The following is a 21,890-nucleotide window of genomic DNA, read 5'->3' on the forward strand; positions in this document are numbered from 1 at the left end:
TGAACGCTTCTCCCCATCCTGGGTCTGTGCTCATTAACGGCAAATTACGTTCCACCTCTGAGCCCCAGATACGATCATTGTGGCGATGGCAAAGAGGGCCCTCATTCTGAACCCCTAATTAACAGCCAACTTCCCAGGCGGGTGATGGAAATCCCAGCTCACTGTAGGGCACCCAGTGACCGTTGGAGGGGTGGCCAGGGTTGGCTGTGACCTAAAAATCTACATCTAACTAGGAAAACCCGCTGGACAAAAGCCAAAGCTTTTGTCAAATTCATCAAGCCAAAGAAAAAGCATTCCAGAGAAGGACCAAAGTCCCCCCCAGACAGTGCCGCGTGTCCGCAGGAGCCCCTCGAGGCCACCCCATCGTGCTCACACTGGGCAGAAGTGCAAGACCCCCCCAGCGGGCCCGTGAGAAAAGGTAGGAGGGGCTGACCCGGCTGCAGGTGAAGTGAAGGGGGGGTGCCAGGCCTCCCTCCTGGGCAGGGTAGAACCAACGGGACGGCGTGCTGGGGGTGCACACGTGTGCATAGGAGCCTGAAGAGGGTGTGCTCCATGCAGGCACATCTGGCTCCTTAGGTATGTTAACAACCAAGTAGGAAACACAAACCCACCACAGTGTTGTGGCAGTTCGGTCCCAGAGCAAGGTAGTCACTTTAGCATGAGAAGCCTCATGCACGGTGTGCACTGTGGTAGGGACGTGAGTACCCAGAGCTGGAGCCCACAAGTTACCGCAGAGACAGGCTCCATAGTGTGTGTTTTTGGGTTTCCTCGTGTCTGCCAGGCCTAGAATAAGCGTTTCTGAAGGGAGATCCCAATGCATTTAACACGTAATGGACATACGCAAGGTCTTCAGCAAGGCCGTGTGTGGCTCTGACCTTGTCGTCACAGTGAATAGCAGGTCGGGTTTTCTTCTCCCACCTGATCTGTGTTCTGGTCCTGACACCGTGGGGTGCAGGCACCTTGTCATTGAGGGTGTCATCCGGAGTCTGCCAGAGGTTCTGAAATGTGCTGTGCGTATTTCACCAGGTCTAAGAAGCTGTCAGTTATAAGCTGTGCAATTGTGCGCACATGAGAAGAAAATAAGTTGGTCGTGGCAGCGACTGTTTTGTCAGAATTGCCACCTTGCCGACAGTGACTGCAGGACATGTTTGAAGCTAAGTCCTGATTTCAGAGAGGCTAAGGCTTGGGGAAACAATGTGCATCTTACCATCGATTAAACAAAGCCATTGCCTTAAACATGGTTTAATTTTGAAATTTGCTTTTAAATATCATTTTATAGAGAATTTACCTATAAACCTGCCAAACGTGCACCCTGAGAAATTTAAATGTTATGAAGGACACTAGGACTTTCTGAAGACCAGGCCCATGCCTCAGACTAGTGCACTTTCAGGGGCCGACATAGCAGCCCAAAGGCGGATGATAAGCCACCTCTTGAGTGTGACATGTGCACACGCCTTGCTAGATGACATTCACCACTTCAAGTCCTGGTGTGTCACTCAAAATGCAAAAGTGAAGCATGCACACAAACACACAGTTTGGGGACTAATGCTTGTATTCCCGGTCTTTACAGGAGATGAACTGGTTAAAACATTCACTGCAGATTGAAGCTTACTGGTTCTGTGGCCACAGGTTTTCATGCTGGCTACTCAATTTTTTTTATGTTTATTGCCTCAACTTGTGTATTGTCTAAGGTGAGCTAGTGAACTAAAGCAGCCTAGTTGAGGTAGCAAAACTTTCAGAGAAAAAAATGCTTGACTGAGCCAAACTGTTGTTTGGATCCATCAGTGAGCAGGTTAGTGGTAAATATTAGTAACGGCAGCCATGGAATGGGTGTTTTCTCTGGGCTCAGCACCCCTTTAGCTCGTTTATGCGCTGTATCTATTATCCAGTCCTAACTGCCCTGTGAGGCAGGCACGCTTACTGTCCCCTTCTTGACAAGGTTAAACACTTGCCCAGAGAATATGTGCTGGAGCCGGGGTCCGAACATGGGTCTGACAGATTACGGAGCCTGAACTCTTAATCACTGTGGGCAGTGCCTCCAGCTAAAGCTGCTTTGGTCCCTGAAGATGCTGAACAGACCTGGGCACCAGCATTGAAGTCTGTCCCTTATCCTGTGGTGTGAGCTGTGGCCACCAGGGGTGCTGTGGAGAAAGAAACAAGAGGTTCCACCATGGACTTTAATCCTAAATCAGAAATGGGATAAATCAGTTATGTGAATGTATAGGGCATGTTCAGAAAGTGAGACCAGGTTCAGGAAGTTAGACCAATTGTCTGCTCTGATAAGACTGATTTAAAGGTCATAAAGTGTAGGTTTGGATTAGAGGATGCGTAGGGGTCTCAATGTTGAGGGTGTTTTGGTATCAGAAGGAGGTATTTTCATCATTTTCAAATTCATCTTGCCATGAGAGGTTATTTTAAATGTACAAGAATTATTAGTGGCTCTGGCAGGTTTGGCTCAGTGGTTAGAGTGCGGGCCCTTGGACCAAAGGATCGTGGGTTCAATTCCCAGTCAAGGTCACATGCACCATTGCAGGTTTTCCGTCCCTGGGCAAGGTGCTTGCTGGAAGCACCCAACTGATGTGACTCTCTCACATTGATGTTTCCCTCCCCTCCCCTCCCCTCCCCTCCCCTCCCGTCCCCTTTCTCCTCCTTCCCTTCCACTCTTTCTAGAAATCAATAGAACAAAATTTCCTCAGGTAAGGATTAAAAAAAAAAAAAAAAAAAGAATTCTTAGAGAAAGGTTCAGGTGGACTCTCTCATTGCAGCAGGCCAGGAACATATCACAAAGTGTTCCAAGGTCTGTACCAGGAGCAGGAGCCAGTTGTGTGTGAGCTGAATTGTCTGGGAGTCTGTCATTAAAACAAATGAGAAGGAAAATGAGGTCCTAAATTTATATGCGTTCTCATTCAGCAATTCAGCACATTGGGACTGGAAATAGCCTAACGGGTCGGCTCCGTGGGGAACATGGAGTTCTCCTCGCGCTCACTGAAGCACAGGCTCCGGGACGCCGGTGAACTCACTAAACGGAGCCCAGGCAGCAGTGGCCCCGGGCCCTGGCTCTGGCTCTGCCCTGGGCGGCGTTTCCTTCTCCCTTGGGCTGGACGGGATTCCGATTTCCCTGCACACTTAGCTAATGTAGTGGCATTTGCTGTTATTCATTTCATTTATTTGCCGTTTTGTGTGTTTTTTCCTTCCTCTCTTGGCTTATCCAGGGGATGGCAATGTAGGAACAAGGCGCAGAAAGAGTCCCTTTCTGAGAGGCAAACCCAAGGACAAAGACAAGCCTCCAGCGGCCCGCCCGGCTTTCTCTAGACGCCTGCGGTTCTGGTCGGCTTCTGTCCTGCCAGCCTCCTCTAAATAGCCTCTCCCTTCCTCAGACACTGGAGATTTCCAATATTTACCTCTACCAGTGTCTTCTCATGTCCCCTCCTTCATTTCTGAAATTCAAAAAAACCGACAAATCAGTACCTAAAGGCCAGATGACACAGAGTGGACCCCTCCTCCTGGCCCCAATTCCCAGCCAAGCTGAGAGCAGCCAGTGTGGACTCCGATTTCAAAGAAGATGAGCTGTCACCTTCTGGATCGTGCTCCAGTGCAGCACAATGCTAGGGGAGCCTCGGGACATCACCCGCAGGTCCTCGGGCTGGGATGTCCATGCTCAGTCACTCCCCTGGCCAGGCACTGACCCTCTCTCCCACCGGCAGGCTTGTATGTCCTGCCCGGCCGTGTGCAATGCAGAACTGATCAGCCCAGAGTGAGACTGTATGACCCTGTTGAGGTCCCCTGACATCTTGGGTGCAGGTGTTAGAGCTGCAATGGACAGACAGAGCATCAGCACGTGGTCACCGTCAGGGCCGGGACACGGTCCACAAGGGCCACTAGCTCCTGCAGTGTTTCCTGTCGTCACCATCCTTGTGCCATCTTGCGATTTCTGGCATGTCTGTATCACCTCTGTGATTACTCACATATTTTCCCTAAAATCGATTCTTCGCTGCCACTTAAATTTATTTTATGACTTACACCATGTTGAAGTCAGTCGAGTGGCGCTGACTTGGCCTCACGCACCTGCTCTGACTCCTGGGCTGCTGCGTCCTGTCCTCCGTCCACATGTCTGTCCGCCTGTCTCCCAGCAGCTGTGGGAAGTGCGCGGTTTCTCTGCCATCGCCGCCTCTGCCCATCTCCGCCTCTCCTCTGCTCCTCGTGTCACCTTCACCCAGTGGACGCCTGTCTGACTCACTCCACCAGACTTGCCTTGCTTCCCATCAAGGTTATCTTTCAAAATCCAAACTTTCCCCTGATTTCAAGTTGTGAGACTTGGGTGCTTGAGACTTCCCAGTGAGTCCAGACACTGAGTGGCTGAGGGGCGGGGACAGGTCCCTGGGAGAGGGTGGGGAGGGGCAGGAACCTGATCTTGGCATGGCTCTGGGTCCACAGCCCATGGGCTGCGTGGAACAGGGCACTGTGCAGACAGCGCTGTCCTGATGCTCCCAGGAACTCCACCTGCAGAAACTTATGACTTGTACTTGGAGAGCCCGTCCCCTTTCCTGATATTGGGTAGTGAAGATCTTTTTGTTTATCCCTCAATGTTTTTTTAAATTAGGGTTTTATTTAACTTTGAGGAGAGTATGTGTTCACAGTAGGAAATTCAGAGATGGCAGAAAAGCACAACTACAAGGTAAATGTCATTTTTGCAGGCGGTGTCACCATGCAGAGATGGAGACATTGGTGTCACCATGCACAGATGGAGACGCCTCAGACAAGTTACTGGGTGGCAACAAACTCCTCTCTCAGATCGTAACGGATGCCTATTGGCAGGGTGCACATTCTGGGCCTTGAGGGCCTTGACCATGGTCCTGAGCAGACACCTACCTGTCAAGGTCCTTTTAAACCAGGGATTCGAGTGACACACAGGTACACAGCAGGTGTGCCCAATAGTTAAAGTTGGATTTTACCAATGTTTTGTTGAGCCTCTTGAGTTTGTTCTTTTATTTTCTCCCAGCTGCTTGGGGCTCACAGTGGGATCTATCCTTGGAGCCGAGGCCGGCCTCCCGGGGACCCCAGCACAGGCCTGCAGCCTGAGCCTCCTGTGCAGACCACAGCCCACGAGGCGCAGCCCAGCTGTTCTCCCTGCGGTTCGTGTGCCCTGCTGCCTCTGCTTTCAGGACTCGGGGTGACAGCCCCGCCTTGGCATGGGATCTTGCGACCCCATTTCTCACTGTCTTTCTCTGCCCCAGGCCCCAGGGACCTAATACCGAAGCCAGTGCCCTGCACAGAGGCAGCCTTCACCGCACGGAGGCCTTGGCTCCCCCACCATGAAGCCCCGGCCATCAGAGCTGGGCTCCCAGACCTGCTCCTCCTCAGCCATGACTACTACCCCTTCCAGCTCCACCCCCATCTCCTGGGACCAGGCCACACCCCAGGTGAGTCACAGGTCCCTCCAGAACCAAGATGCATGAGCATCTGGGGCCCAAGGTCATTCCTGGAGACCCCAGCTCCCAGAGGCGGGAGGGGTCTCTCAGACTGAAGGGTGGTCAGCAGATGGGCTAAGCTGTGGACAGGTTTGGTGTCACACAGACACAGGTCCTGACCTCAGCTCTGCCTGCAGCTGTGTGACTTTGCACAGATAACATCACCATCTGGAGGCCCAGTCTTCAGCCCCTAGTGGGAAAGCCCAGAACCCACCTCTGCCATGCAGGAATTGGTGGCACCAAGGAGCTCCAGAACGGAGGTGAGCCAGAGTTTGGGCTAAACTCAGGCAGCACTGGAGGTTTATTCTCCAGGGAGGAGACCTAGCAGAATCTCTGAACTGGAGGTTGGTTGATAGAGTGGAGGGCAGGTGTCCTAAACTGAAAAATGGGGGGACTCAGGGAAGGGTTTACAACTTGAACGTCTCCCAGGATGCCATAGCCATGCGTGTTCACACCTGTAGATGTGATAGTCAAATGCTCCTCAAGTCACCTGAGTAGGTGGAGAAATTCCCAGCAGAACAGTCTAGCCCCATCTTGCCAGGCGAAGCCCATGAAGGTTCAGAGACCCCAGACACATGAGGAGGACCTGCAACACCAGAGAGAAACTAGTGTGAGAGGTGACAGAGTCATGGTCAGAGACAAAAGCTTTAAGATGCCTGGAGCAGGACACTGTGCAGAGCAGCGCTGTCCTGATGCTCCCAGAACTCCACCTGGATGTTATTAAATGGAACAGTCGGGGAAAAGCACTTAAAATATGCAAACAGAAAGGGAGAAATAAAGCTTAAAACTGAAAGAGACACTCTGCTTATAACTTAGAGATGAAAATATCTGAAGACAGCAGGAAGAGCTGAAAATGATTGCCCCTGGGGTGTTAGAAACTGATGAGAACATGAAGGGATATTAGTTTTCATAATGATATCACCCACTGGACTCTTGGAAGTATGGCCTGCAGAACCCTGGTTTGACAAGCCAAGAAAAGATAGGGCCCCTGCCCCCAAGGCAAGCCTAGGTTAGCTCCAGGACCTGGTCCCTGCTGTTTACAAATCAGAAGCACCCCTGGGAGAAGAAGAGTTGGGTGAGCACAGGCAACCAGACAGTCCTCCTGCGCTCCTGACCAGACACTGAGAATGGCAGTCCCTCACTGTTGGGTGTCAAGGAAACTGTGCCATGTATGGCTGGGCAGCCATGCTCAGGTGTCCACTGTCAGCAGTCAGTAGTCTGCCCCAGTCTCCCAGGCTCTGTGGTTCAGAAACCCTGCCTGGCTGGAGCAGGAGCTGAGAGCACCACCTCCCCTCAGACTTGCAGCGGCTTGTGGGACTCCAGGCCTGGCCCTCCAGGCTCACCCAGGGGCTGTCTCCACCGGGATCCCACCCTGAGCCAGAGCCCACACTTGTTCATATGCCTGCAGAGCCTGTCCGAGGGGCTGTCACACTGCAAACAAAATGCTGCCCACTGTGATTCCCTGGCAGCATGGTTCTCATGCTCAGGTGGATGCAGAACTGTCTGCAAAATCGGGGAGACCCCGGTGTCATTTTGGAGGAAATCCGGGGCTGCTGTCAGCACAGGGCAGTGTAGTCCTTCCCAGGGAAAGAGCAGTGCCTGGTGGCCTATGGGTTCCGTCTGTTTCTGGTTAGTAGCTGCTGGTGCAGGGCTCCCTCTCTAGGGACCCAGCATCCTTCCTCAGGTGGTGGATTCTTTCCTTCTGCTTCCTCCAGCCACCTGAAGAGAACAAGGCCCCAGGAGAGCTTTGCTTTCACAGCCTCTGCTTTAGGTGCAGCCCCCCTCCCTGTTGGTGGGGCTCCCAGGGTACTAAGTATCAGCTCCTGCTGCTGCTTTATCCTCAGGCCAGACACTGCTTCCATTTGCTGTCCCAGTCATTGCACAGGAAGAGAGCAAGGCTGTCCCAGCAGGAGCAATAGGGGCAGGGAGAGTACAGACGAGAGTACAGGCAGGTCCTAAGGGTCCACACGTCTCCCTCTTCCAGGCGCTGGACACAGCCACCACTCAGGTGCTGGGCAGGAGTCAGAAATGGCCTCTGACAAAGGACCGCAGTTTCCCCATGGGTGGTCCAGGTCCCCTGACTCAGCCTTATTTTCACCATAGGCTAGAATTCAGATGGCAGCTCTGTGAGTGGTCCCTGGAGCTCAAGTTCCCCAGCCACAGGCAGCACAGTGAGTAGTTGGTGCATGTGCCCTTCAGCCTGGGTTCTCAGACCTGTTTCCATCAATAGGATTTGTCCTTTAAGCTGTTCTCTGTGGAAGTCCACACACAAAATAGGTGGAAGTGGAGCTGTTATGCTGAAGTGGGAATAGGGGACCCACAGTTCCTCAACACTCCTTCCCTGCCCTCCTATGGGCCTAAGCATGCAGCTTCTGCTTACATACCTCCAGTGATGGTGAAGTCACTACCTACCAAGTGCCCTACTTTTAAGGCTCTGGCTTCCCTTGCTTGAAGAAAGGCCATGTGACCGATGCAGAGACCACTGATTGCATGGAGGTCACGCTATCCTCACGTGGAGTTTAGTTGGCCAGAGTAGCTTCAAGTTGTAAATTTGATCTCAGAAATTGTTAGAAACACTTGCCATCTGATTTTGGCATGTTGTCAATTTCTGCAGAAGGGAAATGGTGAATTAGACCAGCCTTCTCAAAAATTAAGTTGCTTTGGGTATTTGCAATTTCTGAAAAACAAACTCCTAGAAGGGTGGGAAGCTAAATTTTTAATTAAAACAAAGCCTCAGAGAGTTCACACTGGATTCAGCTTCTGGAGTGATCAACAGTAAGCGTAGGAGCGAGCGTCATCTCCTGCCCTCTCCATTGCCTGAAGCGGTGAATGGTGCTGGCTCTGATCACTCAGACATAGACACTTACAGCTTCAGGCAAGGGCAGGCTCTGGTGAAACTGCTGGACACCACGGAGCCCTCCCTCCTGGCCCTGGGTGGAGGGTAACAGGACGGAGGAGTCGCCTCCCCTCTCGTGAGCTTCCCTGAGCAGCCAGGTTCATGCTTCATCAGCTGAGGAAAGGAGAAGGCAGCAGAGGGCTTTGCAGCAAGGGCTCGGACAAACAGACATTTTCGGATCCCGTTGATTTGTATCGTGGTTGCCTTTCAGTGGCACGTCCTTTTCAAAGAGAAAGGTGGATTTTTTAGTTGAAACTTTCCCTTCTCAAAGAGGGGACTTGCTCTGCTTCTATGCGCTTCAGGAAAACCAAGTATTTGGGGCTCAGCCCCACGCGCCATTGCTAACAGGTGTTTTCCAGAGGCCTGCTGTTTGCGGGGCCCGCCGGCACTTGGGACCTGGGTGCCCTGTGGACCCGGTCAATCCAGAGCAGACTGCTTGGTGGGCCGGGAAGCAGAGCATCTCCTGGTGAGTCCCTGGTTCTCAGTGCAGCTCAGCTCTGCACAAGGTGTGAGCAGGGATGATGAAGCGTGTCCCTGTCCCCCAGCTGTCCGTGTGCAGCAGGACAGACACTGATGATACTTGGGGCAGGCCCCTGATTCTGTGTGTGCTGGAGAAGTGGGCCAGGAGGGGAGGTCTGCAGGCCTGGAAGGGACAGCCTGCCCCTGGCAGGGGCGGTGCCCCCTCCCTGCAGCTGGTGCTCACCCTCTGACCCGAGGGAGCAGAGGGTGAGCCTGGTTCCCCCAAATCGTCACTGTGAAGGTTGATTTCTTTCCCCTCTGGGGCAGACGTAAACGTGGGACAGAGAGGAGTTGAAGAGCAGCGAACAACCTAGAAGAGTACAGACTTCTTTCCTCCTGAGGGCCCCGTCCCCGCCCCCATGGACCACGGAGCGGAAGTGGGCTGCCCACAGCACAGGCTACATTGTCCACACGTGGACGCATGACCTGCCATGTCCTGGCCCCTGCCCTCACCAGGCGGCACTGCCCTGGTCTAGGCAGGGTGTCTCCACCTGTGTTCCAGAAAGCTCCATGCGGTAATAATGGTGGGCTCCCCCCAACCCCCAATCCCAGAGCAGACCTTTTGTCTATACTGGAGTTTTTGTGAGATTTTCTGTATTAACAAAACTGTTTGAGGCCACAGCCCTAGACCTCACACACATAGATAGAAGTTGTTGTTCCTGAGAGCCCACTGTGTGTGGTACACACCACTCAGGTGAGGCTGGACTCCTCCTGGGAGAGTCGAGAGCAACTCGAAATCTGTCCTTCCTGAGGCCATTTGCCAGAACTTGGGCAGGGTCATTAGTTGTTTTCGGATTGGATGGTTTAATGTGGGCTGTACTTGGCATTAGCCCTGTAGGTTAAGTGTTGTCATTTCCTTTCAGTGCCCTGGCCAGGTAGCCTAGAGAGCAGCTGGAATTGGACCAGTGACAGTTCCCCTCCTAGCCTGAGGGTAAGTCCACCTTGCCTGCTGTGTGCTTTTCAGCGGACCTGGATCTTTGGTTCTGGGTGTATATTGTTTGTATGATTTAAAAAATACAATTAGTGAGGTTTTTCAAAGCACGTTGCGTTTGCATTCATAGGGCCACATCACGCAACTTCAAGCTCAGGCCTGGGGGTTTGAACAGATTTGGGTTCAAATCCCTTCTCCACTGACCAGCTCTGTGCACCTGGGAAAGCAACCCATTCTCTGAGTCTGAGTCACTTCAGCTTCGGGATGGGGACAGTGCCAGCAGTTCCAGTACATGGTGCGCAGAGGACATAGTGAGTGACTTTGATTCCTTTTTGATGTTTAAAGTTTGTTTATTGGTGCAGAAAGTGGTCTGCACTGTCCCAGGCTAATGAGCATGGTACTTACAGCTGTTGATAAATTAAGCTTTAGAGGGAACTTTCCACTTTTATCCCAAGTTATTTTGTTTTTAAATGCCAGTGTAAATTCTAGAGAATTCCAGAATGCCCTGGACGCCCACAATGCCAGCATGGGAGAAGTGTGCTCTGGGTTCCTAGGCAGGGCTCTCTCTGTGCTCAGGGAGCCAGAGGCAGCACAGAGCCCACTGGAGGCCGGCAAGCGAGATTAGGAGACTGAAGTGTGTTCCTCTGTGTCCCCTCCCCTGACCCAGTTTCCTCTGATGAGCTCCACTGCAGATCCAAGAGCTTCAGCAGTGAAGACCTGACTCGCAGCAGGGACACAGCCACCCTGCCCCGGGATGCCAGCACCCCAGGACGCACTGCCCTCAGCTGCCATGAGTACCGCCACCCCGGAACTTACCTCTCCTCCAGCAGGGCATCCAGAAGAGGGGTGCGGCCCAGCCCCAGGCCTGGGTGCAGCCCTGTACCTCCCTGAGCAGAGCAGTGAGATGCTCAGCCTGGAGGAGTTCCTGGAGGAGAGTGACCAGGGCTCCCCCACTGCTGTGAGAGGCCTGGGAGCACTCTCCTCCCTCACTCCCTCAGATGGACCAGGACCAGAGGTAGGCACCTTAACAACAAAGTCACAGAGAGGGATGGGACTGGGGGTGGTGCAGCCTGGCTCAGATGGGGAGCAGAACCACTAGCCAGAAAATCACAGCGTGCTGTCAGCCAGCCCAGACCAGGAGACTGTTTCCTCCCCTGTGAAGTGAGTGACAGAACTGTGTTGCCAGCATGGGGGTGGGAGGGTGTGCGCCCACCCCTGGAGCTCCCCTGAAGATGTGGTCAGCACCCACTTGAGAGTTAGCATCTCCCACTAGGTGTGCGGCAGAGCCCTGAACACCTACCTATTCTGAACCTTCACCAGCAGAGTTTGGCAGGTTTTTTCTGTAAAGGGCCAGATAGTAAATATTTTAATCATTTAAAATGTAAAACTGTTCTTAGCTCACAGGCCATACAAAAACAAGGCGCAAGCCGGAGGTGGCCGCAGCTCGAGCGCCCTGAGGTCTGTGCTGCAGCTCTTTCCCCGGCCGTCAGCTGTGGGGACACCCTCCCGGCTCAGGGCAGCTTCCTGCAGCCGCAGGGGCACCTCACACAGCTCTGGCCAGGAGCTGCCGGGTCACCGCTTCTGGGTCACCCCATGGGTGAAATGCGTGCCTTACAGTCTCATTCCCTTAAACACACACAGTGGGACTTTCTCTGGCCACACTGTAAGTTCTGTGGCCTGCGTTAGTAGAGCCCAGTGACACAGCGAATTCAAAGTATCTGTTCAGTCGGTATTTCTGGAGCGTGTCCTGTGTGTAGGCAGCCCGGGGGATGCCTGCTCTCAAAACAACAGAGTAAACCGGCTCGTCAGCAAGTTTTATCATAGACTCGCCCTGTGCCTGGTCCTGTATCGGCCTGAAAGGAAATATGTATCCTGGTCTCTGCTCTCCATTTGTTTCTGTCTACAAAGCACTCTGTGCCTGGAGCTGCAGAAAAACCAAAGCCCTGCCCTCAGGAAGGTCACGGTCTGAAGCCGTGGCTCCCACATGCAGGCCTGAGCCACACTCCCCTGGGCTGCCTGGACCCAGGCGGCCTGCAGTTTCTGAGTCAGGAGCGCTGAGGGGGGCTCCCTGAGAATCTGCATTCCTGCCAAGTGCCCAGATGATGGCTTGTCCTTTTCAGCCTAAATGAGACCAAAGCATCCTCCCTGCAGGAGCTGGTTGTGGAAACGTATGCTCCTCCCCTGAGAGCCGCCCCCACCTCCCTCCATCTCCCCACTGTGCTCACCCCACTAACCTGTCGCCCCCCCTTTCTGAACAGGCCTGAAGACGTGGAAGTCACAATGGTGCCCGTGCCAGGCCTCCACTCCGTGAGTGTTGATGCTGGGAGGGGTGTGAGAAGATGGGCCCTCTGGGTGGTCAGAGAGGGCAGACTCATGAAGCTGGGTGCCAAAGGTTTAGAAATGTGCAGAGAGGGGCTGGGTGGTGGGAAGATGGCTGCAGAGTCAGACAGCTGTGGGTTCCAGTCCTCAATCTGTCCCTTTCTCAATGTGGGACCTGCTTGACCTTTGTGACCTCCATTGCCTTACCTATTACAGGTTGTCCTAGTACAGCCTTGCAAGGGTGCTTTGAGAACTGAATGAGGTTTTGGGGGAGGGAGGGGGGATGGTTTCATTCTCTTACGATTACACCTGTGGCTTCTAGCATAGTGCCTGGCACATGGGAAGCAGCTGATACGTGCTACCTGTTGATATTAATGACCACAGGTCTCACTGTACAAAAACCCTGGATATGTGACTCCCAACCTGCACTCAAAACAGCAGATTGTGTCTCTGTCAAGTTGAGCGTCCAGATGTCTTCCTGGGCCAGGAGTTGCTGGTAGGTGCAGGTGGTTCTGTGCTGCTGAGCCGTCCCACAGACAGACGCTCCCTGACATGGGTCCAGCGGGCCGGGGTCTGACTCCATCCTTGGTGAACCCCAACTCCTCTTCTGCATGCACTCACTGCCTTTCCTCTTCTCATGGTGTCCATCTGCCTCAGGAGACACCTCCACGAGGCTCCTCCAGGCTCTGCTTGGTGGGAATGAGGAACAGATGAAAACCATTGCTGTGCTCAGGCCTCCAGCCCTGACCGTCCCATCCAGTGGAAGCGTCTGTGGAAAGTCCTCTCCCTCTCTGGGTCTGTTTTATTGCTGGTGAAGTTAGGGGGCTGCCTGGCTTTTCTTCCTGATCCGTGTGTGGCCCCAGCCCCACCATCCTGACCATGGGTAGTGTGTGTGGAAAGCAGGAGCCAGAAACTTCAGTCCTGCCCACATGGCCTGCACAGGGGTGTCCTGGGTGAATGAGCCTCTACCAGGACTCTCCTGGCCTTTCTCCAGCCTCTCAGTTCTTCCTCTCTTCTCTGTAGGACACTCTCAGCTGCCGGGATGACCTGCTATGTTAACTCTTCAGAAAGGCCGATGTCCCAACCATCCGAGGCCAGCCCGGGCCACCTGCCAGGAGGGAAGGGGCTGGGATGCCCGCCAGCTCTGTAGCCCCACCATCAAGATGGTTGTCAGCACCTCCAAGAGGAAGCTACTGGAACTGGAGCAGCATGTGAAGCCCAACTTGAGACCTGCTGAGTCTGAGGCCCCACCCAGTGCCCCCTGAGGCAGGCCCAGCCTGCCAGAGCCTGTCTCTGGGCAGACCCCAGCAGGCCACAGTGCCCCCAACTTCCCACATGCCTGCCATCCAGAGTGTGTCGCTGAGCTGGGCCTTCTGTCAGGCCTCAGCCACCCTACTTCTGGCCAGTGGGCCAGAGGCTTGCAAACTGGAGCCCCCTGAAAATCCAGGGATTCTGAGGCCTCAGGGCACAAGGAAACAAGCAGCCACACCCACAAAGCCCCACACCCCCAGCTGCCACAGCCTAGCCCAGGAGAGAACCCCACTTGTGGGAGAGACTGCTAGCTCCTGTCAGGGCCCAGGGCCCTGAAGCCGACCACTGAACACGAGGTGCTTCTTGTTGGCTCCCCCAAAGGAGGAGAGGCTGGCTCCCCCGCAGCATCCACCACAGCCCCAGCCATTGCCACTGGCGGTGGTGGCAGCAACTCCCAGCTCCAGGACTTTACCTACTACAGCTGGCATGATGGGTCCATGAGAGGGCCATGGAGGGGCTCCCTGCCAGGAGCCCGGGCAGGCCTCCCCACTTGGCTCCCCATGCCAGCTGGGTCCCTGAGGACTTCAGTCATGGGAACAAGTCAAAGAGCACCAGGCCGGTGTCCCCAGAGCCGGGTGGGCCAACATACAGTGTGGAAAAGTATGGAGTACGGCTGTGTACCCCGCTCTCCTGGACCAGCAGCTCCTGAGCCTTAAAACCACCCATCTGCCTTTTGACGACGGCCTTCTTTCCGTTTGCCCGCGGTGTCCTGAAAGGACTCCCATCAGGAGTCTCACCTGTGAAACTTTTTGGGGGGACACCCTATAGTTATGTTCCACTGAACTTTGCCACGGGGAGCCTCCCCTGCTCCCGTGTGTATTTGGCCAGCTTCCTGACACACAGTTTCCTGTTTACTAAAGGTGCTCTTCTTGAACGTACTAAACCCGGTGGTTTTGGTTTTATAAAGATTTTTTCCCTTTGAGTTCATATGCTGGGAAAGAAATGGGGTCGATTTTAGGGGCGCTTTGGGGTTTGTATTAAATAGCTACTCATGGTGGACACAAGGGTGGGGTTGTAAAAATATGAGAAAGAGTGGAACTGAGTCCTAGTTGTCCTCACTGCTCATCCATGGCAGTGTTGATGGGTGTCGGGCTATCTGGGCTCTCGGGACTCCCTGCATCAGCCCCCAGTCTCCTGGCCCCTGGAATCTACAGCTCCCTTTGCCACAAGGTCAGAGAATGTGAAAGTGAGGTTTTCCTGTTCACCATGCAGCGGATTTTTTCTGGACCTGTGTTTATTTTAAGTTCCTGTAAGTCGAATACCATTTTGATACGGGATTTATGTCACAACAGGAGCTCAGCTTAAAGTCATCCTTTGGATTTTTCCAAGGCCCATCCACCAGGGAGAGCTAGATCTGGAGTTTAGGCCTTGGAGGCCTCTCAGAATAGATGCTCAAAGGTGAGGGTGGGAGGAAGGCATGTAAATATCCTCACCGGGCCCAATCTTCTAATGGTTTTTTGTCCAGCTGCTGCCTCCATGTCCCTTCCTTCCTCACCAAACCTCTTCTGTACAAGTGTCCCCTCCTGCCTCCTTTCCCCTTTCCCGAGGTTCTGCAGTCTGTCCTAGCCGACCGCTCCGCGGGAGCTGCCACCGAGAATGCTTTGAGCCAAACTGAGCAGCGGCACCTGCAAGCTGTGTCCCATGCAGGCTTTTGCAGGACCTGACCACTGGCCAGTCACTCCTTGGAGCTCTCAGCCTCTCTCTCATGGTTCTCACCCCTCTGGAACAGCTCTCCAGAGCTCACACTTGCCAGTCGCTCAGCCATTCACTCCTTCCTCCCACAAACATTCATTGGAAGTCCTGGGAGCTCACTCCTGGGTTCCACTTTCCAGGCAGCTCCCTCCATGCCCCCTTCAGGGCTGACCCCACCCTACTCCCCCTCTGTCGGTTCCCACTCTGCCCCCCCCCCACTATTGAGTGTGAGTGTTGGGGGTGGAGATTAGGATGTAGAAGCCCTAAGGGAGTGATCAGGCCCATTGCTGAGGGGCTGGCGCTTAGTGCCTCTTTGTCCATAACTGGACACAGTGGGCAATTCCAGGGCAAAAGGAAACCCCTCTTCCACACATGCTCACTCATGGTTCTATTACACTTAAGTTCACACACACACACACACACACACACACACACACACACACATTTATAATCCTCACCTGAGGACATGTTTTTTTGATGATTTTGAGAAAGGAGACATCGATGTGAGAGAGAAACATCCATCAGTTGCCTCCCATACACACCCTGACGGGATGGAACACTCAACCTTTTGGTGTACAGGATGGGCCAATCAACTGAGCCACCTGGCCAGGGCAAGTTCACTTACATTTAAAAGGCAATTCTGTTCTACTCGCAGAGTGGAAAATTAGTACCCCCTGCCCCAAAAGGAAGGTACTTAAATGAAAACAACTACATAGAAAATCAAGAAGTGTTATTAAATTTTAATTAGCACCAATTGCCTGCAGAACAGCCTCTGGGTTACAAGGGAAGATTAACAAGAATTAACGTGGCGCTCAGGACATACTAGCCTCCAAATGACACTTTCTCCTTAGTGTAAGAAGATGGGTTAAGAAGGAATTGGACAGAGAATAGCAGACTGTATGGCTAAACTACCTGTCAGCACCTACTGAATTCAAAGTACCACCAGTGCCCAAAGTGATACAGAACAAACCCTCAGTTTATCTTGTGTCAACTGAAGGGCCACTTCCTCCAGGAAGCCCATCCTGACATGCCCCCTTAACAAGCTATACGTCTGCTGTAACACTTGTCAAGTTTTATTGCAATGGCATATTGGCCTCCACTGCAGAGTGTAAGCTCCATAAGAAAACCACCCATTCTGTCTTACTCCATTCACTGCGCAGGGGCTTCCCACAGGGACTGGAGCACAAGGGTGGACGTGATCCTGCTGGGCCCCTTCCAGCAATGCCTTTCTTCCCTCCTCCTCCCTGTCCAAACCCCACACCCTCCACCCTTTAAAGCCCTGCCCAGGGCCCAGCTTCTCCAGGAGGCCTCTTTCAACCCATGGGCCCACCCTGAGCTCTCCTGCCCTGAATGTCCCAGCTCTGGCCATGCCTGTGCCCAGGGGACACTCAGTTCCGTGGTCTAGTGCGCTCCTACGTGTCCACAGGGCGAGCAGTATGGGTGACGTGACAGGCTCAATAACTGCTGTGGGGTGACTCACTGTGGTTCTTCCTGCAAGGATGCAGCTGTGTTGGGTCTTGGCAGCTTTATGGGTTCCCCATTGTGCTCGGAACAAATTACCACAGACTTAGTGGCTTAAAACAATCCAGTTTTATTATCTTACAACTCTGGAGCTTAGAAGTGGGTCTTGGGGTGTTGGTACAGCTGAGTTTTTATGGAGACTCTAGGAGAGAATCCATTTCATTGCCTTTCCAGCTTCTAGAAGCTGCCTGCCTTTCTTGGCTCATCTTCTGGAGTGGAGCTGGTACGCCATTGCAATAAAACTTGACAACTCCCATCTTCCAAGCCAACAGTGGCTGGTTCAGTCTCAGATTCTCTCCCTTTCCTGCCTGCTGCTGTCAGCTTTGTGATGACAGTGGGCCCACCTGGATAACCCAGAACAATCTGCCAATCTTGAGATCCGTAATCACACCTGCAATGGCCCTTTGCCATGTCAGGCAACATATTCACAGGCTCCAGGATTAGGACCTGAACATCTTTGTGAGGGCCACTATTCAGGCTACCGCAACAGCTGTCCCCGTAGTCAGAGGGCACCGTCGCGGGCGGCATATGAACAACAGCCGACACTGACCGAGCCCGCCTCTGGGCGAGGAGCTGTTCTGCGGATGTCACGCGGCTCTACTTGGCAGGTGAGGTCCCGAGAGCTGAGTCAGGTTGGCAAGTGGCGGGGCTGGGATGAGAACCCAGGCAGTCTGGGTTCCGAGGCTACGCTGCTCTCCAGCACCATTCTCGCCCCAAGACAGCGGCTGACAGCTTTGCGCAGGCCAGGCGAGGTCTGAGGCCCAGCACAGAGCGGGGATTCACCAAGATGTCCAGGTGAGGCCCCTGTCCAGGTCACAGAGCTTTGCCAGGCTTCCCCCATCTCAGTTCTTTCTCACCATCCTACCTCCACACCCCAGGAGAGACCTCACGCTTATCCAGGGAAACTCCAGTGGCCTCCAGGGCTTCTCTGTAGGGGCTCGAGGCAGAGGTCCTGGATGCCAAGTACCACAAACTCACCCTCTCCTCCCCCAGCATCCACATGCCAAAGCAGTAGGGGCCCCTTAGGAGGCAACTCTTATAAGCACGTTGAAGAAAGTGAACCCCATTTCCAAATCTTGGCTTTTCCACTTATTAGAGCTATTAACTTGAGATAACCACCTACCCTCATTTGAAACCTCAGTGTCACCTTCTGGGAAATGGGCATAATGGCGGAGCCTGCTTCCTAGGGTGGTTATGAGATCATGCAGGTAAAAGTCTTGCCTTGAAAGCCGTGCAGTGCCCCCCAAATGTCAGCTGTGGGGTTCTTGATGTTTGATCATGCTGGACCCTTCTGGGTACAGTGTACTCTCCAGGGAGAGAAGACTCAGCTAACAGGAAGCACAGAGTGGAAAACAGGTTTCATCCTTCCTACCTGGCTGGTCTCAAACAAGGTGCCTTACCTCTGACTAGCTCATGGAAAAAAATGGAAATCATTGTACCCACCTGGCAAAGTTGCTATAAACATAAAATAAAATGACCTTATGAATGAATGCAGCACATGACAAGCCCTTAAGTGACTTTGGAGAAAAATAATACTTGTGCCCCAGTTACCTGTTGCCTCATAACAAGCCGCTTCCGAAGATGGTGGCTAAGCACTCGTCTGTTCCGCTCATGAGCCTGGGATGTGGGCAGGGTTTGGTGGGGATGGCTTCTCTCTGCTCCTGCAGCATCAGCTGAGATGGTCCAGCTGGGCCTGTTGGTCTTCTTCCAGGGTCACACCACACATGGCGAGGCCTTGATCCTGGCTTCAGCGGGGGCTGCTGGCCAGGGTCTCGGTTCCTCTTGGTGTGGCCTCTCTAAGAGGCCACTTGGGCTTCCTCCCAGCAGGGCGCCTAGTGTTAGGAGCAACATCCCAAGAGACAGGTGGTGGGAGCTGCCCATCTCTTCAGACCTGGACTTGAAGCTGGCACGGTGTGGCTTCCACTTTATTCTTCTGGTCAAGTAGTCACTGAGCCCCCTAGATTCAAGGGGTGGGGACTTAGAACCATCTCTCAGTGAGAAGAGCATCAGTTTCCAACCATCTTGAATCTACCAAAACTTGAAAGTCTTGCTTTTTGCTTTTTTACTGGATGCCATGGTAACAAATGAAGTCATCTTTGCTCAAAGACCAGCAGACATACAACTATCCCTGCCTAGGGCCTAATCACAGACCCAGTTTGGGTGACCACCGCCATCCTCGTCGTCACTGCATCCTCACTAACATTGATCCGGAACCTAGTAAGTGCCAGGAACTTGCTGGACCTCATTTCTCTGATTCCCACAGAAGTGCCCTGGCCCTCCAGGAACGCGATTTCTCAAGGTCACATAGCCTGTGGCAGCTCAGGGACATAGCCTCCTCAGTCTGGCCCACATCCTCTGCTTTTAACCTCTATCCTGTGACCACAGGGTTGCAGCCATGTGACCAGGCCTTGTGTGGTGCCACCAGCTCAGGGAAGACTCCAGGGTCTACCCTGTCATGTCACCCAGGCTGCCTGGACCTCTGGGGGCCTGTGGGTTCCCTAAGGCTTTGTGTCCTGGGGCTGTAACCCTCAAGTAGCCTCCAGAACAGTTCAGGAAAGTGCACCAGCCCCTCAGAGCTTAGGTCCCTGGAGCAAACGTTTACACTGGGTGCAGACAGGGACACCCAGGGCTCAGGCAGCCTTCAGGTCTGTCATCCCAGGGGGTCTGCAGTGCTTCATGACACTGTCACTGCTGCTGAGAGACAGGTGGGGAAATGAATTCCGGTGGTGGGCTTGGCCCAATTTCGGCCCTTAGGTCTTTGCAGGATGGAAGGAGCCACAGAAGTGGTCCTGGCAGCCCCGTGAGGTCCTTTCCCCTTCACTAAGTGCCCTTCTCTGCTCCGTGGGGGCCCCAAGTTTCTGGCACTTTAAGCTTCAGGAGAGAAGTTTGAATGGGGTGAGGGCCCAGGGGCTTCTCTGGAGGCTATGTTTTGATTACAAAGTCACTGCTTTGACTTAGTTACAGGTTTTCTTGGAGAGGTTGGGTGAGGGTGGGGCAGGGGTCAAGGTTATGTGTCTCTAGCACCCCTCGGGCGACTGCTTGGTGCTTGGTGTTATCACCATTTCTCATCCTACCTTCCCATTTTAGATCAAGGATGAAATCCTAGCACCAGAGTAGATCACAGGCTGTTCTTTCTCTCCCTGAGCACGCATTTCATGGGGGACATGGGCTCAGTGACTTGAGTCAACCTGAAGCCAGCTTCTGCAGTCCCAAAGGCCCAGCGAGGAGGGAAAGGGTATCCCTGGCCCTGGACAGAGGAAGGCTCCCCATTCCAGACGAGGCAGTGCACACTGTTGGCAGCGGGGGCTGGGCGGCTTGGGCAGCTTGGGAGTCTTGAGGAGGGGACACAGTGTCATCAGTGGTTTATTCAGGCATGGACGCCTGTGTGAACACATCCTGTTAGGCTGGGCTGCCATTCAGAGAGATCCAGGGTGCTCTCTGGCTGGCGTGTCCTGGGGAAGGCAGGACTTCACTACTAAGTGGACTCGCTGTGTCAGCCTCAACCCTATGTTGTGTCTGTCGATCTTTCCTCTAAGGTGAGGACACCCTGGCCGTCGGCAAACAGCCTACGTGTTCTGGCCGCTTGATGGGGTGTGTGTCAGCCTGAAAATTTGAGTTTCATATGTGTTGTGTTCTGACGCCTGACTCACTCCCTAAGTGATTGTCCCCAAATGAGAGTCTGGGCACCCGAGTGCCACAAATGGAAAGGAAGGGGAACATCAACACTTTTCACAAAGGCTCTCTTTGGGCATGATGCAAAAGACCACATGTCTCAGAAAGTTTCTGGGTTTTAAAATGGTACGTTCAGGTGTTTCGCATGCCAGCTCTCAGTCCCCATGGCTTCTCAATAGTGAAGCATTAGCCCCTGAGGTCAATACTGCCTCGGGCGGCCTCCCCGCTGCTCTTCCTGTTATTAAAGAGCAAGAGCGGGGCCTGCCCTGGATGCCCAAGATCCCCCTGTGGGCCACCGAGGACCTGCTCTCTGCTGTCAACTTCACCATCAGGGCCACACTGAGCCCCTCTCCTGGGGCAGGAATCACATGCATTCTCCCCTCATTTACTTTTTCTGTTACAATGAACAGAATTCTATTAAGCCACCTTCGATGAGAGACTATTTATTTTTGATTTTTATGTCGCTTGTCGTTCTCTCTGCTGGCCAATTTATTTCAAGGCTACAGGTGGACTAGAGTGTGATTCTAGGAGCCTTTCAATGCCCCCGTGGGCAGCTGCTGCCTGTCTCCCTGCTCGTATCTGCATGTCCGTGTTGTCCCTCTCAGCACTGCCCTGTCTCTCCCGAGGCTCCAGTGGGGGCTCTAGACTGGAGACCCCGAGCCTCCCTCTCAGCTAACGCAGCACCTCCCCTCTCGTGCACTGGGCGTTGTGGCGCCCACTCCCGGGGCTGCTCCACCACTAAATGCTCTCTTGTCAGCTGTGATTCTCAAGGGCACCTACATCCCAGAATCTGGTGCAGATTAAACATGGTGACTTATGCAAAGCACCTGCAGGAGGGAGGGCACATAGCAAGTGCTCAATGAAGATCAGCCATTCTTCCTTAGTCTTAAGTATGGGTCCCAAGCAAGCCTGGGACTGGTTACCTCAGGGTCAGGGGCCACTTGCCCGATGGCCGCCTGGAGCAAATACCCCAGTGCTGGTTCCCCAAGGAGGTCACTGTCTATGTTGTCTGCCAGACACTGTCCCTCGGGGCACTGCCCTTCTCCCTCCTTTGGTGACCCTGGTGGGCTGTCCAACACAGAACCCATTCCCCTTCACAGCTGGGGTGGGACTGTGGCCCATGCTAAGCCAATCAGATTTGGGATGAGAGAAAACCCTACATTTCCTTTTCAGCTTTAGTCTTCTTTCCCACGTACCAGTTCAGCACTGGGCTTACTCACCCTGCCACCCTCCCTCCCCCTTCCTGCCCTGGCCAAGCTGAGCTCTCATCGCTGTTCCCATGTGCAAAGCAGTGGAAGACGGGCCAGGGAAACAACAGGGAGGACTCCACTCTCCTAACCTGTGCTAACTCCCATATGGGGTGCTGCCCAGGGCCTGAACACATCTAGCAGCACAGTCAGAGGTTCCCCAACATGGTCACAGAGGGACTGAGTCATCCTGCTCCCTGAGCAGAGACTTGGGTGTTTTGCGTGCCCTGCTCGGGGGCAGCTCAGTCCATTCCCTTGGTCTTCACCACAGTTCCTGGTCTCCCAGGGTTTCACCCTCAGTGGGCTCCTCACCC

General features: G+C 53.6%; 1 protein-coding gene across 1 annotated transcript in view; it reads left to right on the forward strand.

Moving 5' to 3' along the window:
• The window catches only part of LOC148091739 (protein Daple-like), a 58,197-nt gene extending 44,097 nt beyond the window's left edge, over window positions 1-14,100 (forward strand). The window contains 11 exon segments of the mRNA XM_087823793.1: window positions 7,572-7,639; window positions 9,747-9,818; window positions 10,482-10,619; window positions 10,622-10,701; window positions 10,704-10,772; window positions 13,157-13,280; window positions 13,283-13,394; window positions 13,396-13,787; window positions 13,790-13,882; window positions 13,885-14,023; window positions 14,025-14,100. Coding sequence (XP_087679919.1) covers window positions 7,572-7,639; window positions 9,747-9,818; window positions 10,482-10,619; window positions 10,622-10,701; window positions 10,704-10,772; window positions 13,157-13,280; window positions 13,283-13,394; window positions 13,396-13,787; window positions 13,790-13,882; window positions 13,885-14,023; window positions 14,025-14,100 — 1,363 coding nt within the window.
• Window positions 14,101-21,890: the final 7,790 nt, after the last annotated feature.

Source organism: Miniopterus natalensis, chromosome 13 (genome assembly GCF_054644295.1).
Source record: "Miniopterus natalensis isolate mMinNat1 chromosome 13, mMinNat1.hap1, whole genome shotgun sequence".
NCBI lineage: Eukaryota > Metazoa > Chordata > Mammalia > Chiroptera > Miniopteridae > Miniopterus > Miniopterus natalensis.